Source organism: Procambarus clarkii, chromosome 72 (genome assembly GCF_040958095.1).
Source record: "Procambarus clarkii isolate CNS0578487 chromosome 72, FALCON_Pclarkii_2.0, whole genome shotgun sequence".
NCBI classification, from domain to species: Eukaryota; Metazoa; Arthropoda; class Malacostraca; order Decapoda; family Cambaridae; genus Procambarus; species Procambarus clarkii.
The window spans coordinates 4225685-4243033 of NC_091221.1; the positions used below are offsets into that span (position 1 = coordinate 4225685).

The 17349-nt window shown below is 42.8% G+C and overlaps 1 protein-coding gene across 1 annotated transcript in view; it reads right to left on the reverse strand.

Moving 5' to 3' along the window:
• Nucleotides 1-6401, reverse strand: part of LOC123773765 (serine/threonine-protein kinase PLK4) — a 42496-nt gene extending 36095 nt beyond the window's left edge. Inside the window, exons 1-4 of the mRNA XM_045767694.2 lie at nucleotides 6246-6401; nucleotides 3887-3982; nucleotides 2885-3095; nucleotides 691-889 (exon numbers count right to left, since the gene is read on the reverse strand). Coding sequence (XP_045623650.1) covers nucleotides 691-889; nucleotides 2885-3095; nucleotides 3887-3982; nucleotides 6246-6281 — 542 coding nt within the window. The 5' untranslated portion in view covers nucleotides 6282-6401. The remainder of the gene's footprint in view (nucleotides 1-690; nucleotides 890-2884; nucleotides 3096-3886; nucleotides 3983-6245) is intronic.
• Between the last annotated feature and the right edge of the window lie 10948 nt (nucleotides 6402-17349).

Below are 17349 nucleotides of genomic sequence, written 5' to 3' on the forward strand. Positions count from 1 at the left end.
ACAAATGAATAATAAAATTTTAGAGAAAATGTGACCTGAATGTACTATTAACAATGCAAAGTCCGGATTTTTCCACACACACACATTGTACTATATTTCAAAGTTCAGATCCACAATCAGAACTTTCAAACACTGTAATATTCAGATAGCAAAATCTTTCCTGATTTTTTTAAGGTTTCCAATATATTAACACTTTGGCGGTCCAGCCTCTCTGCACATTCCCAACCATAAATATTCTAGGTTTCCCGGGTTGCTCACAAACCACTCAGTGATGCAAAATATTTTTACAATCATTTCAAGTTTTCTCAGTTATTTGTTCAGTTATAAGTACAAATTTGATGTCAATGTTTGCAAATGAATTCTCTAGAGAATAAATACAGAAACAAAAGTATATTAATAACAGATTATGTGTGACAGCAATATACAAAAGTTTGTAAATAGCAATCAGATGATGCATTTTAGCGACATTGGAATGTTTACTGTCGAGGTACATACCAATGATGCATTTTTTGCATCATCGGAATCAGAAGGTATTAAGATCTGTATTATTGAGGGTTGTTGTTATTGTTAAAGATTCGCTACCTGAAACAAAAAGTTCCAGGTAACACGGGCTATGGTGAGCCCGTGGCCACTGTACACACTGCCAACAAAATACATACAAAGGAAAGATGGACTTCATAAAATACCTACCTGATGTAATTAGGAGTGCCACACATGGTTGTGTGTCTGTCATCAGGACGTCTAAGTTGTGTTGCAAGACCAAAGTCTGCTATTTTTATTCTTCCATTATTGTCAAGAAGGATATTTGATAGAGTAAGATCACGATGCATAATAGACTGGGAGTGAAGATAAAGCATTCCTGCAACAATCTGACTCAGGTATTCCCGTGCTATTCATGAAAAGAAATTTATATTTTTTTTAGATGTAAGTAATGGAAATGTCTTCGCACAGACACAATAACAATAACAGCCCACACTTATGTACAGTATTTGTGAAATTTATGTAAACATTTACAGCAAGTCTTTCACACTCTACTGAGTGCTTTGTCAAGGTATGAGTACATGGTTAGGACGAGACTTACATCTCAACGACTAATTCATTAGTCATTGAGATGTAAGTCTCATCCTAACCACATACTCAGACCTGTCCTGCTTGATGGGGTTCTGGGAGTTCTTCTATTCCCCAAGCCCGGCCCGAGGCCAGGCTTGACTTGTGAGAGTTTGGTCCACCAGGCTGTTGCTTGGAGCGGCCCACAGGCCCACATACCCACCACAGCTCAGTTGGTCCGGCACTCCTTGGAGGAAACAAACTAGTTTCCTCTTGAAGATGTCCACAGTTGTTCCGGCAATATTTCTCATGCTCGCTGGGAGGATGTTGAACAACCGTGGACCTCTCATGTTTATACAGTGTTCTCTAATTGTGCCTATGGGACTCCTGTTCTTCACTGGTTCTATTTTGCATTTTCTTCCATATCGTTCACTCCAGTACATTGTCATTTTACTGTGCAGATTTGGGACCTGACCCTCCACCTTGACCTGTCCCTTGATAAGAGACCTGACCTTGACAAAGCACTCAGGAGAGGAAAGAGAATTATCAGGGGAAAAGTACCAAGCCATTACGATTATATAGCACTTGGAAGGGTCAGGATAAGGATTTGTGATGGGACGGGAGGAAGGAATGGTACCCAACCACTTGGACGGTCGGGGACTGTACGCCAACCTGCATGAAGCAAGACCGTCGCTCTACCGTCCAGCTCAAGTGGTTGGGCACTCAGAAGTATGTGAAAGACTTGGTGTAAATGTGGTTGACACAAGTGGAGCTGCCCTTGTGGTAGACACAAGTGGAGCTGCCCTTGTGGTAGACACAAGTGGAGCTGCCCCTTGTGGTAGACACAAGTGGAGCTGCCCTTGTGGTAGACACAAGTGGAGCTGCCCCTTGTGGTAGACACAAGTGGAGCTGCCCCTTGCCCAATCTTTACATAAATCTCACAAATACATAAGTGTGGGATGTTATCATATTTTTATGTAAGTTATATTTCTGCTCTATTATGACACTTTTTCATATATATACTGCATTTGCCAGATGACAACATATAAGAACAATATATATATAAATTATATATATATATATATATATATATATATATATATATATATATATATATATATATATATAATTTATATATATATATATATATATATATAATTTATATATATAATTTATATATATATATATATAAATTTATATATAATTTATATATATATATATATATATATATATATATATATATATATATATATATATATATTATATATAATTTATATATATATATAAATTTATATATAATTTATATATATATATATATATATAATTTATATATATAATTTATATATTTATATATAAATATATATATTTATATACATACATATATATATATATATATATATATATATATATATATATATATATATATATATATATATATATATATATAATATATATATATATATATATATATTTATATTTATATTTTATATATATATATATATATATATATATATATATATATTTATATTATATATATATATATTTATATTATATATATATATTTATATTTTATATATATTATTTATATTTTATTATATATTATATATATATATATATATATATTATATATATATATATATTATATATATATATATTATATATATATATATTATATATATATATATAATATATATATATATATATAACATATATATATATATATATATATATATATATATATATATATATATATATATATATATATATATATATATATATATATATATATATATATGGTAGTCTAAATACAGTACTAATTTAAAACATATTATCAAACCTTCATCTTCAGTAAGAACTCTTCTGAGATTTGTTAAATGCTTCAGCAATTCCCCTTTAGTGCAAAGTTCTAAGACAAGATAAACAAACTGCTGATCCTCAAAGAATGTATAAAGCTTGAGTATAGATGGGTGGTTGAGCTGTGAGTGAATAGTAACTTCCTGACGCACTCGGCTAATGAGACCACCTGCCGTGATCTCACTCTTGTTAATCTGAAAATATAAATGATTAAAAATTTAATATGATCTGATTGTAAATGATGAAGTGATATGCACCCAGTCCCAATGGCACTTTTTCTCACATAGCAGAAAGTCACTGTTCATCAGCCAACAATATTCTTCAAAATACACAATGATAACTACATTATTATATATAAACAAACTAATTATTAATACGGTGATAAATAAGGTATTGTATGCTCGACATAATGGAAAAAACATCAAAAGGCGTTTTCTTCGTAGCCTTTATATTTTTTGCTGATGAATACATATGCTGAAATTTTGTTTTTATTATTCTTAGAAAACTATGTTATACCATTTTTACTATTCCACAGCAATTCTATGAAACAAACTACTGTACAGTATTATACCTCACTTAATTACTTTGATTTCTAAGTCTTCAATATTTATCTGTTTAATATTATATGATTTGATTTTACTTATTGCCTTTTACTGTATTATTGGCTGAGTAACATTGACTATTATAGCCAATTTTGTAAAAATTAATTGCAAAATTTAACCCCTTAACTGCGCTAGCCAACAAAAGTCATTCTGAGAGTTGTGCTTTTTTTTTAATTAGGCTATATTTTAATGTTTTTCTATGTTTTCATTGCTCTTTGTGTTTTGAAACAAAATAGTTGAGTTTGGAGACATTTAGACATTAACTTTACCTGAACATTTATTAAGACAAGAAAAATATGTCCTTAACAATTACACCATGAAGTTTTTGCCAAAAACAGGTGCGCAGTGCAGGGGTTAAATACTAGCACAAACCAATTCTTCACCTTCTTGATGGCTACATTTTGTCCAGTGTTGCGGCACTTAGCAGAGTACACAGTGGCAAAGCCACCCCTTCCCAGCTGTTCCCCTACATCGTATTCCTGAAAAATTTTAAATACAACATAATCAAAATGCAATAGCAAAGACAACATTTATAATCCACATACTAGGGGATTTAAGAAAAGATAACAATTCTTAAATCCATCTTAGACTTCACAATTGCATCTTTTAGGTGTTAGGTTAATTGTTTTAATCAAGGAACTGTTACTATTCATCATAAACATTTGCTATGCTCTGTTTATGAATAAGCAAGTACAATAAGTGAAAATTAATTAATACAGTACATATTAAAATAATTTTAAAGCTACTACCTCATTAAATTTAAGCTTCACATGATTATGATTTCTTAAGTTAATTAAGAGTAAACACCTTATCACTTTTTTATCATGTTAAATCAGATAATTTTCTCATACAAATATTTAGCAAATGTTATAAAGCTCCATTCAGTGGACTATTTTGTAAACTTTGTGAAATTTATAATGAATGAATGTCTATGAATTGGCTATTGCTATATTGTGCTTATTAAATATTCCTCAGGTTTATTGATCTGCTTAAGATATTTGTGCTAAGCTACTGACAATATCATATTAAATAGCCATTGTTTTTAAATTAAAGCAATTTGAAGCAAGTGTTCTTCCCATACTAAATACCAGCATGATTTTTATTACCTCCCTACATATTTGAGCTACAAAAAATATATGAAATTAGAAGTCACGACCCAGAAACCAAGACATGTTGAAGCTAATTTAGCTGATAATGCATAACATGAGATCTTGCACAACACCTGATGCCTAACTTTGGTCATGATATCACACCTAACAAATAGCACAGCATCTTAATTCATCGTCACTGGGGGACAGGAAGCCACAGTGTATTCATACACGGTAGGCTTATATCGAGCTCCTTTCCCCCCACCCCCCCAGGTCGAATTACGGACCCCGCCCAGGATGCAACCCAACAACAAGCTAACTAACTCCTGAGTACCTACTTACTGCTAGGTGAACAGACCCATTAGGTGAAAGGAAATGTGCCTAACCTTTTCTGTCCCACCCGGGATATGAACCAGGAATTCTCAACTGTACGTTGAGAAGGAACCCCGACTGTACTATCGGGACCCCAAAGGATCCAAGATCTTAATAAGAGCCTGTATCTAAATGTGCAGTATTCTTTGTGTTGAGTAAAGTGTAAAAGATGTCAGAAATCAATAGCAGATAATTGTACATATGTGATGGCGCACGAGTCACGAAGACACTTCATATGTATATAGATTTTGTATATTTTTTATAAAGAATTTCTTTGTGCTATACAGTATATAAATGACAGAAAAGTATATGTGAGCCTAGAGAACTCTTGCCTAAACTATAGTCTTATGAAGTAGTATCCAAAATTATCCCCCCAGAGGCAAGCCGATAACGTCACAGTGACATCACACACCTCACATAAATAATGTATAAAACAAAAATTGATATTTTACTTTAGGTTAGGTTAGGTTTGTTTATAGCGAGTGGTGATAGCGAGTTACAGCTCCACTGCTGTGCCAGGTGAGTCCACTACGGGCTCACCATAGCCCGTGCTACTTGCAACTTTTTGTTCCCTGTAGCTGAATCTAAAACAACAACAAACAGCAGTGATAATGTAGAATGACATAACTTTTGACTGCTTCTGTACCCTACTCAGTCATTGGAACACTGCATAATTTAGAAACACGTCCATGGGGTAGTGTGCTGGTGGATCTACTACTATATTCAGATATAATGTAACATAATTGAAAGTTATGTAACAATGTATTTAAGCAAAAATAAAGCATAACAGGAAGATTGCCAGTAAGGTGATGCCACTACTGACAAGGTCTATTGCTAGTAGACCAACATGTCATTTGGGCCATACTTAAGAGGCCTGTACCTAAATAGAACAGTTGTGCTTAAGCTTGTAATTATAGATTACTGGAAAGGTGCTTCAAAATTCTATAATCTGGTCCACTTTTCAAAGATACAATACACGGAATATATCTACAGTATTCACATACAACTCTAACAACAAGCCAGAACGATCTATCCAGAACAATGCCAGGCCCAAGTCAATTCTCAACATCAAATACAAAAAATATCCGTGTTAAAAACAACAAACAATGATCATGTAACTTAATTAACCAAATCTCGCCCTTTAAGTCATAAAAAGAGCATATTTAGCATCTTGTAGATCCTCAGTCACTAGTCTAATTGAAAGTTTCCTTACAAGCTTACACAGTTCCTTACCTCCTCAGTCTAGCTACAGTTACACCTATCAACTCCAACTTTACTCTACCTCGATTGAACCTCCAATCTCGTTCTTTTTGCTCATTCTTGTTAACCTGTTGCATGTTATTTTCAAATTTGTTCATCCATATCGTCATACTGAGGCATGTTTATGTTTTCATATCTCCCACTTGCTATGAATCTAAGAATACCATTTGCTGTGGCCGTCAAGTTCGGCCAATCATATTGATGGTTACATTCAAATTTCTTTACGTTGATTGGTTGTCGCGGAGCCTTTCTGGTATATTCTGCCAATGACTGGAATTCTCATTGGTCGATGAGCGAATTTTGGGAGACTCGTTTCATGTGCATGGGAGCAAGGAACTAATGAAGGAAGTTCTCTATAAAGGTTCTTCCACGACGTTGCAGATACAGTTACAAAATGTCCGGATAAAAAAGGTAGAGAAGTACAAATGTTATTCTTAAATAAACAAGCCACTTGTGACCCTTAATATCTTAAAATAGTAGATAATGCATACCTTAACGGAAAACGAGTAAAAGTTTGATTATATTTAATATTTTAATATTACAAATATATTTAGATCATGAGTCTGTCACTTTTGATATCATCTCTTTAATGAATAAAAACGTTATAACAAGAAGTATCAACAATGCATTGCCTCCTTGGTATGATAAGTTGCAAGCGACTCAAACTGTTCATATTAAATCTAGCTGCAGAAGCACGTGTGCCCATGATTGCCGCATGAAGCATGCTTGCACATACTGTATATTTCTAGCTGTTACCTGCACTTTACTAGAAATTACGGCGTCAATCGATTATCCCTTTACATATGGAAAGTTAGGCTACGTAGATTAGATTATAGCACATTTCTAATTACCTCATCGATTATACTTATCTAAATTAAGTTGAAATTAATCGATCTATCGACAGATAGAGTAGAGCTAAAGTTACCTGAGTTTACCTGAGGGGCCACTATATCTCTAGTGGCCTCGACGAGGACAGGAAGCTAAAAGCTTATCGAAGGTTCCAGCATTGTGTAGATGGATTTCCAAAGCCATCAGTGCTTTGGCATTTGAGACTTCCGTGGGTAGGCGGTTCCATGAGTTTACACCCTTATAAATTATTATGGGTGAAAAAAACATCTCCTGTTTTCTGTCTTACATTAATTTTGCTGGTTGAGTTTAAAACCGTTGCTTTTAGTTCGCGTTACATCTGACCTTTTGAAGAAGTTGTCTGGATCAATATCCCCTAAAACAGAGCAATGCAGAAGATGTACAGTGACCACAACACAGCAGTTGCAACATCAGGATCTGCCGGTTGGTATAAGAATTCAACCAACTACGAACCACTTAGTTTGATGAAAGGGAGCAGTAGAACAATAGAAGTACACTTATATCACATCAGGCTTGGATACCCATGTGCATGGGAAATAGGCTTACAGGTTCCGGAAGATGAGAGGAAATGTCAACACTGTGGAGAAATGCCCGACAGACCACCGGAACATTATCTAACACAGTGCACAGTTACAGCCACAACAGACCACTGGAACATTATCTAACACAGAGAGCGGCTCAACACCTTCTAACGGAAGGTGTTGAGCCGTCTCTTCTGGCGAGAGCGCAGGGTCCAAGGTTCTAGCCGTAAAGAAGTGTACTCACCACACATGCCATTTAGACTTGTGCCTTGATGTGCAGTCAGTTTGACATTGCGTCCTGAATTTGAATTTGCTCTGTGGATTTTCTGGAGTTGGAACTTTATTTTTCAAACTACAAGAGAGTGGTCGGTGTCACAATCTGCGCTCTGGAAGCTGCGGGTCAGTTTGACGCTTCTCAGACCGCTACGCCCCGTAAGCACCAGGTCGAGTTGGTGCCAATGTTTAGATCTGGGGTGTCTCCAGGAAACTTTGTGCTGGGACTTGGTGTCGAAGAAGGAATTGGTGATGCAGAGATCATGACGGCAGCAGAACTCCAGGAGGCGCTGCCCACTCTCATTCATCTTCCCAAATCCAAACTGGCCCAGGCAGGAAGGCCAAGAGCTGTGATCAGAACCAACTCTTGCATTAAAGTCTCCCAGGAGGAAGACTGGCTCTTGTTGAGGCATGTCTCTGAGAGTTAGGCCGAGGTCATCATAGAACTTGTCCTTCGCTTCGGTAGAGGTCAGTGTTGGTGCATAGGCATTCATGAGGCTGACCATTCCTACTGCTGTATGAAGCTGAAGAGTGATGATCCTTGCAGACCCCTCCGTGGGCAGTACTATGGACCCTAACAACCAGTTCCTGATGGCAAAGCCAACGCCATGCTCCCTTACCTCTTCTGGTGGTTTGCCCTGCCAGAAGAAGGTAAAGTCCTTCTCCTGTATGCTGCCGGTTGCGGGCAGACGTGTCTCCTGCAGGGCGACTATGTCCATCTGGAGACTGCGTAGTTCATTGTTGATCACAGCTGTCTTGCGGGCGTCGTTCACTTCCAGTAGATCTTCCCAGAGACTCGGTGTCATGGTCCTTACATTCCATGTGCCCAGTTTGAGAGCTGGGTGGCTCTGTGTTTGTTTTCTTTTGCCTGGTGAATGGGTTGACGATCCGCTTGTTGGATTGTGGCTTAAGCCCCACACACCCAGTGGAGCATGCGGACCGTGGCGGGACAGCACCTTATTGGCTGGGGGCTGTCCAGCTTGAGGCGGGTGGTAGCTGTCCGATGAAATCGAATGATTTCTCCCACCGACGAAAGCAACCCCTGGCGCCTCACTCTACGCCAATTGAGTGGTAGGCTTATCACCGGTAACTGTCACTTCCCGTGTTGAGCCTGGAGTTTCCTCTCCAGGGCACAGGGCTGGACAGTAGTTATGGAGAACCGGCTGTTACCCATGCAGCAGATCCACCCTCTCCACGCCACCGATGTGATCCAAGGGAAGGGCAGGCGCAGATACGCTTGGCACCAGTGTCGTCGCAGGAGTTGCCGGAATGTAGCTGTAAACAGCTGCAAACCGTCTTAGGGACTCTGACTTCGGATTTTTCCTCTAGGGTGACTCCCGAAGTCTTTCCCAAGAGCGGGTTAAGCCGCATGACAGTGAAAATTTGAATTCGAGATTTTCCTTCCCCTAAATGAGCTGCCTTCCCAGGCTGACGAGTTCTATCTGCCCGAAGCAATTGGTTTTAAGGCGCCAGAGGCTCGCTTTCGCCCCTTCTCCTGTTAATAGAAGTTCCGCCGGGCCTAGAGGCTAAGCCACACGTGCAGGCCAGGAGCTGGACTTGGTTGTCAGAGGCTATTTGAGACGCGCGCCATCGGGGCACTTTACAAGCTGTGGGAGCTTATTAATAGGGCGGGAGGTTGTGGAGATAAAATTAAATCAAATCAAATTCAAATCAAATCAAATGTTTATTCAGGTAAAAGTACATACAAGATGAGTTACAAACTTAATGTTGGATTTTTAGATAAGCGCTAGTACACATAATACCTAATGCCACTAATACGCACAGCGTTTCGGGCAAGGTGTGAAGAAAAAACACTTTGATTAAAACTTAATACTAATTGAGATCAAAGCATAAATTGACTTGAAAAATATAAAAAGGGCGGGGGGGGGGGGGAGACATGGCAGAAATCAGCTGTTAGACAAGTTTTTCAACAAACAGTATTGTTAGAAAACAGCAAGACATGGCTTGACATTTAAGGGGTCAGGTAGATTACATGGAGTTAATTAGGTAGTACTTAGTTTTTCTCCTCAACTGGTTGAGAGAGGTACAGCCTTTGTCATGATTGGGAAGGTCATTCCACGTTTGGGTTTCTCTTGATTTGTAGAGCATTTCTAGTTTGGTGATTGATGATTGATGAAGATTAAGCCACCCAAGAGGTGGCACGGGCATGAATAGCCCGTAAGTGGTGGCCCTTTCGAGTCATTACCAGTATCAAAAGATGATACTGGAGATCTGTGGAGGCGCAACTGCACCCTGCGTGACGGGAGATGTCTCCCGGACCAAGTGGTGACCAAATGGTGAGGTTTGGTTAAGGCGCACTCTTGAAATATCCAATAGGTGGTGCTTTCTGGTGTGGTGCCCATGGGTTCTGTTGCAACCTTCTAGGAAGCTTTTAAGGTCAGGATTGACATTACAGTTCGGAGTTTTAAATATATAGAGTACACATGAGAGGATGTGCAGTGACTTAATATCTAACGTATTCAAAGATTTAAGTAAGGGTACCGAGTGCTGTCTGAGGCCAGAGTTGGATATTGTCCTAATAGCAGCTTTGTGTTGAGTAATTAGAGGACGTAAATGATTTTGGGTAGTAGAACCCCAAGCACAAATACCATAGTTAAGATAAGGATAGATGAGGGAGTAATGGAGCGTCACCAGGGCAGGGCGAGGTACATAATATCTGATCTTAGAAAGAATGCCAACAGTTTTATAAACTTGAAGATTTATTAATCCTCAATATAATCCTAACTTGTACTATATGTATCAACTGGCTGCCTGTCCCCCAACTCAATGAATTAAAATTATTATTAAAAATATTAAATCTCTAAATCCAAAATATTACCCGCGTTGGCTCCTTAAAGTGTTAAATAGGCAACTATTGCTTTAGAAAGCAATCATCAACTAATTCTAACAAAATCTGCTTCAGTATTCCCTGTTTTGTTAAACCAGTTTATTCCACAAAACTTAAAGTCACCTATAACAGACACTGTGTGACCTAGATGCTCTAGATATTTCATCCCACAGATGCTAGGCTTCCATTGTCTAAGGTTGGTACGCTTTTGAAGACGTACACTTCCTGTGTACCCCTTCACCTGTGTACCTCTCCTCACCTGTGTACCTCCTCACCTGTGTACCTCTTCACCTGTGTACCCCGGGATGCCCACCGGCTGGGCGTGAGACACATTATGTGACCTACACCTCCGTGACCTACACAATGGGCGGACTACGGGACAGCTGAGACTAAAGCGTCCACATTGTGGCCGGAGCCAGAGACCAGGAGCACGGAGTGTGGGCGTGAGCTAGGCTGCTAGGGCGTGCCTGGCCTCCCCTGGCGGGTGTGGGCGTGAGCTAGGCTGCTAGGGCGTGTCTGGCCTGCTCTGGCGGGTGTGGGCGTGAGCTAGGCTGCTAGGGCGTGCCTGGCCTCCCCTGGCGGGTGTGGGCGTGAGCTAGGCTGCTAGGGCGTGCCTGGCCTCCCCTGGCGGGTGTGGGCGTGCCTGGCCTCCCCTGGCGGGTATGGGCGTGAGCTAGGCTGCTAGGGCGTGCCTGGCCTCCCCTGGCGGGTGTGGGTGTGAGCTAGACTGCTAGGGCGTGCCTGGCCTGCCCTGGTGGGTGTGGGCGTGCCTGGCCTCCCCTGGCGGGTGTGGGCGTGCCTGGCCTCCCCTGGCGGGTGTGGGCGTGAGCTAGGCTGCTAGGGCGTGCCTGGCCTCCCCTGGCGGGTGTGGGCGTGAGCTAGGCTGCTAGGGCGTGCCTGGCCTCCCCTGGCGGGTGTGGGTGTGAGCTAGACTGCTAGGGCGTGCCTGGCCTGCCCTGGTGGGTGTGGGCGTGAGCTAGGCTGCTAGGGCGTGCCTGGCCTGCCCTGGTGGGTGTGGGCGTGAGCTAGGCTGCTAGGGCGTGCCTGGCCTCCCCTGGCGGGTGTGGGTGTGAGCTAGACTGCTAGGGCGTGCCTGGCCTGCCCTGGTGGGTGTGGGCGTGCCTGGCCTCCCCTGGCGGGTGTGGGCGTGCCTGGCCTCCCCTGGCGGGTGTGGGCGTGAGCTAGGCTGCTAGGGCGTGCCTGGCCTCCCCTGGCGGGTGTGGGTGTGAGCTAGACTGCTAGGGCGTGCCTGGCCTGCCCTGGTGGGTGTGGGCGTGAGCTAGGCTGCTAGGGCGTGCCTGGCCTCCCCTGGCGGGTGTGGGCGTGAGCTAGGCTGCTAGGGCGTGCCTGGCCTCCCTTGGCGTCGTGTGGGCGTGAGCTAGGCTGCTAGGGCGTGCCTGGCCTCCCCTGGCGGGTGTGGGCGTGAGCTAGGCTGCTAGGGCGTGCCTGGCCTCCCTTGGCGTCGTGTGGGCGTGAGCTAGGCTGCTAGGGCGTGCCTGGCCTCCCCTGGCGGGTGTGGGCGTGAACTAGGCTGCTAGGGAGTGCCTCGTCTGCCCTGGCGGGTGTGGGCGTGAGCTAGGCTGCTAGGGCGTGCCTGGCCTCCCTTGACGTCGTACGGGCGTGAGCTAGGCTGCTAGGGAGTGCCTCGTCTGTCCTGGCGGGTGTGGGCGTGAGTGAGGGCGGCCAGGGCTCAAGAACCCGCCATGGCTGCCCCTTATATAGAGGTGTGGAGCGTGGTAGTGCTCCAGTCGCCACGCCTCCTGCCTCCGTCACATAATAATGATGATCTCAGGGGTTATTGATCACAGGATGCTATTGATCACAGGAAGCTATTGATCACAGGATGCTATTGATCACAGGATGCTATTGATCACAGGATGCTATTGATCACAGGATGCTATTGATCACAGGGGTTATTAATCACAGGGTGTTATTACTCTTGCTGTAGGCGTAGATGAGACGGAAGACGTCACTTGATACGCAAGGACTAAAGACAGAGTCACCACCTCCAGGATGTACGTTATTTTATATAACATGTACGAGTCAAAGTCAGCTGGTGTCAGGCGGAGGGATGTACTCACCTAATTGTGCTTGCGGGGGTTGAGCTTCGGCTCTTTGGTCCCGCCTCTCAACTGTCAATCAACTGGTGTACAGATTCCTGAGCCTACTGGGCTCTATCATATCTACATTTGAAACTGTGTATGGAGTCAGCCTCCACCACATCACTTCCTAGTGCATTCCATTTATTAACTACTCTGACACTGAAAAAATTCTTTCTAACGTCTCTGTGGCTCATCTGGGTACTAAGTTTCCACCTGTGTCCCCTTGTTCGTGTCCCACCCGTGCTGAAGAGTTTGTTTTTGTCCACCCTGTCAATTGTGTTTAACTAGGTATGGACTCCAGGCTGGAGCTGCATACTCCAGGATTGGTCTTACATAAGTGGTATACAGGGTCCTGAACGATTCCTTACACAAGTTTCTAAAGGCAGTTCTTATGTTGGCCAGTCTAGCATATGCCGCTGATGATATTCTTTTGATGTGGGCCTCTGGGGACAGGTTCGGTGTGATATCAACCTCCAGATCTTTCACTCTATTTGACTCTTACAGGATTTCACCTCCCAGATGGTACCTTGTGTTCAGCCTCCTGCTCCCTTCGCCTAATTTCATTACCTTACACTTTTCTGAGTTGAACTTTATCTTGAGGTTATCTTGAGATGATTTCGGGGCTTTAGTGTCCCCGCGGCCCGATCCTCGACCAGGCCTCCACCCCCAGGAAGCAGCCCGTGACAGCTGACTAACACCCAGGTACCTATTTTACTGCTAGGTAACAGGGGCATAGGGTGAAAGAAACTCTGCCCATTGTTTCTCGCCAGCGCCTGGGATCGAACCCAGTACCACAGGATCACAAGTCCAGTGTGCTGTCTGCTCGGCCGACCGGCTCCCTAGCAGCCGTTATCTAGACCATTCCTCCAGTTTGTCCAGGTCATCCTGTAGTCTCTGTCTATCTTCATCCGTCTTGATTCTTCTCATAATTTTTGCATCATCAGCAAACATTGAGAGGAACGAGTCTATACCCTCTGGAAGATCGTTTACATATATTAGAAACAGGATGGGTCCAAGTACTGAGCCCTGTGGGACTCCGCTGGTGACATCTCGCCACTCTGATGTCTCCCCCCCTCACCGTTACTCGCTGTTTCCTGTTGCTTAAGTACTCCCTTATCCCTTATGGTCCCTTATACTCCCTTTTTCCTTACTCCTTATACTCCCTTATGTATGAGTGTCTGGTGTGTCAGGCGATGGGATGTATGAGTGTCTGCTGGCACTCATTTGACCTTACTCTGAACCTCCGCCCTCAATGGCCCCCTAACCACGCCTTCGACGTCCCAAGGGCCAGTCACAGAACCTAGGCCTACCTGGTGGGCGTGGCCGGGGTCCTAATGGAACACCTAGTACCTAAGGACCTAAGGTACTAGTACCTGGAGTGTCACCTCTCAAGATGACAGGCCCAGGCTGGAGAAGGTACTATAGTCCTTGTAAATAATTTGTCAACCCGTCAGCCATTGGGTCTTGACCAACCTGCTGAAGGAAAGGTCTCCAAGGAGGTCCCTCCAGCGGGCCAGAGGAGGCCAGGCCTGGAGGTAAGGAAGGCCAGGCCTGGAGGTAGGGGAGGCCAGGCCTGGAGGTAGGGGAGGCCAGGCCTGGAGGTAGGGAAGGCCAGGCCTGGAGGTAGGGGAGGCCAGGCCTGGAGGTAGGGGAGGCCAGGCCTGGAGGTAGGGAAGGCCAGGCCTGGAGGTAGGGAAGGCCAGATCTGGAGGTTGGAGGAGGCCAGCTAATGGCTTTTCTGATCGCCCCTGATGGAGGGGAATTAGGCCTCTCGAATACAAGATAAGTTGACCCATGTCCAGCAAATATATAGTTCTCCATCCTGTTGTAACTGAGAAGCTACGAACGGGAAAGAGAAGGAAGAGGAGGGAGGATAAATAAGGGGAAGATGAGAGAGAATCATTTTGAAAGAATGATAAGGGGAATTCCTTGGTTGTTACAGAGATCGAATACAGACCTGCAAGAAACTCTCCACAGTACCGATGGGTCCAAGTGGATGGACCCAGTCATTAAAAGTTGCACAACAAGTTGATGCTGCAGTAAAAAATCTTAGGAAGTCAAAGCTTCGACTTCAAGGAAAAGAAAGTGGATATTCAACGTACTATAGTCTCTGGTGCGCCTCATCACGGTTGCTGTAGCAGACCTCCTTTCAAGCCTCACCTTTCAAGCCTCACCTTTCAAGCCTCACCTTTCAAGCCTCACCTTTCAAGCCTCACCTTTCAAGCCTCACCTTTCAAAAAGACAAATCGGCTTTGGAGAAAGTTTAACACAGCGAGAAACTCATATCATAAATGAGTCACTTCTCATGCCAGGCACGGCATGAGAATATTAATCCAGACCACTTCTTTATCCACACCACTTCTTTATCCAGACCACTTCTTTTATCCAGACCCCTTCTTTGTCCAGACCACTTCTTTATCCAGACCACTTCTTTGTCCAGACCACTTCTTTTATCCAGACCCCTTCTTTGTCCAGACCACTTCTTTATCCAGACCACTTCTTTGTCCAGACCCCTTCTTTATCCAGACCACTTCTTTATCCAGACCACTTCTTTATCCAGACCACTTCTTTATCCAGACCACTTCTTTATCCAGACCACTTCTTTATCCAGACCACTTCTTTGTCCAGACCACTTCTTTATCCAGACCCCTTCTTTATCCAGACCACTTCTTTATCCAGACCACTTCTTTATCCAGACCACTTCTTTATCCAGACCACTTCTTTATCCAGACCACTTCTTTATCCAGACCACTTCTTTATCCAGACCACTTCTTTGTCCAGACCACTTCTTTATCCAGACCACTTCTTTATCCAGACCACTTCTTTATCCAGACCACTTCTTTATCCAGACCACTTCTTTGTCCAGACCACTTCTTTATCCAGACCACTTCTTTATCCAGACCACTTCTTTATCCAGACCACTTCTTTATCCAGACCACTTCTTTATCCAGACCACTTCTTTGTCCAGACCACTTCTTTATCCAGACCACTTCTTTATCCAGACCACTTCTTTATCCAGACCACTTCTTTATCCAGACCCCTTCTTTATCCAGACCCCTTCTTTGTTCAGACCACTTCTTTGTTCAGACCACTTCTTTGTCCAGACCACTTCTTTATCCAGACCACTTCTTTATCCAGACCCCTTCTTTATCCAGACCCCTTCTTTATCCAGACCCCTTCTTTGTTCAGACCACTTCTTTGTCCAGACCACTTCTTTGTCCAGACCACTTCTTTATCCAGACCACTTCTTTGTCCAGACCACTTCTTTATCCAGACCACGTCTTTATCCAGACCACTTCTTTATCCAGACCACTTCTTTATCCAGACCACGTCTTTATCCAGACCACTTCTTTATCCAGACCACTTCTTTGTCCAGACCACTTCTTTATCCAGACCACTTCTTTATCCAGACCACTTCTTTATCCAGACCACTTCTTTATCCAGACCACTTCTTTAAAAGGTCAACTGTAACACATACAAGGGGAACTGCTTCAAGCTCAACACAGGCACACTGTAGGACATAAAATAGATGGTTTTCATCCATAGAGTTGTAAGTTAATGGAACCGCCTACTTGCCGAAGCTGTAAACACTAAGACATTACTTCATTGTTTGATTGAACATGGAAAATATCTTCAGAAACAATGTGAGGGACCTTTGACAAGCCGACGGCTTCCTGTCAGCTATATACAGTGGAAGCCAGTTAGTACTTCACCACTAACTCTCTGCATATTTGAATTCTTAATAATAATAATAATAACCCATTGTGCACTATATATGTAGTGTTTACCTTAAACCAACTATCACTAGTGGCCTCGACGAGGACAGGAAGCCGGCGGCTTGTCAAAGGTCCCCCTATTTGCCTTGATGATATTTTCCTTCTATACTTTAAAACCCAACAGAGTTTTGGCATGAACGGCTTCGGCGGGTAGGCGGTTCCATGGGTTAATAACCCTGTGGGTGAGACAGCCTCTCCTGTTCTCAGTCCTGCAGTGTGGCTTGTTGAGCTTGAAACCGTTGCTCCTTGTTTGTGTTACACCTGACCTTTTGAAGAAATTTTCCGGATCAACGTCCTCTAATTTGTTCATTATTTTAAAAGTTTCAATAAGATCCGCTCTACCATGCCTGGTTTGTAGTGCTGTTAGCCCTGTGGCCTTCAACCGTTCCTGATACGTGAGTTACCTTAGCTCTGGAATGAGTTTTATTGCTCGGTGTTGCACTTTCTCCAGGGCAACTATATCATCCTGAAGATGAGGTCTCCATGCTTGGATACAGTAAAACAAATGCTCAGTAATAATATATTTACCAGTGATATATACAATTGAATCACTGCCTTCTTTTCCTTGAAATCGAAGGTACGCTTGATTGTCCCCAGTATTTGGTTAGCTTTTACAACTGCGGCCCCTACCTGCTGTGGAGGTGAGAGGTGGAGTTTGACTCCAAGGTTTTTTCCTCGTCAATGTGCTGTAATGGCATGTTATTAACTCGGTAGTTGTGGTAGTAACTAGTGTAACAGA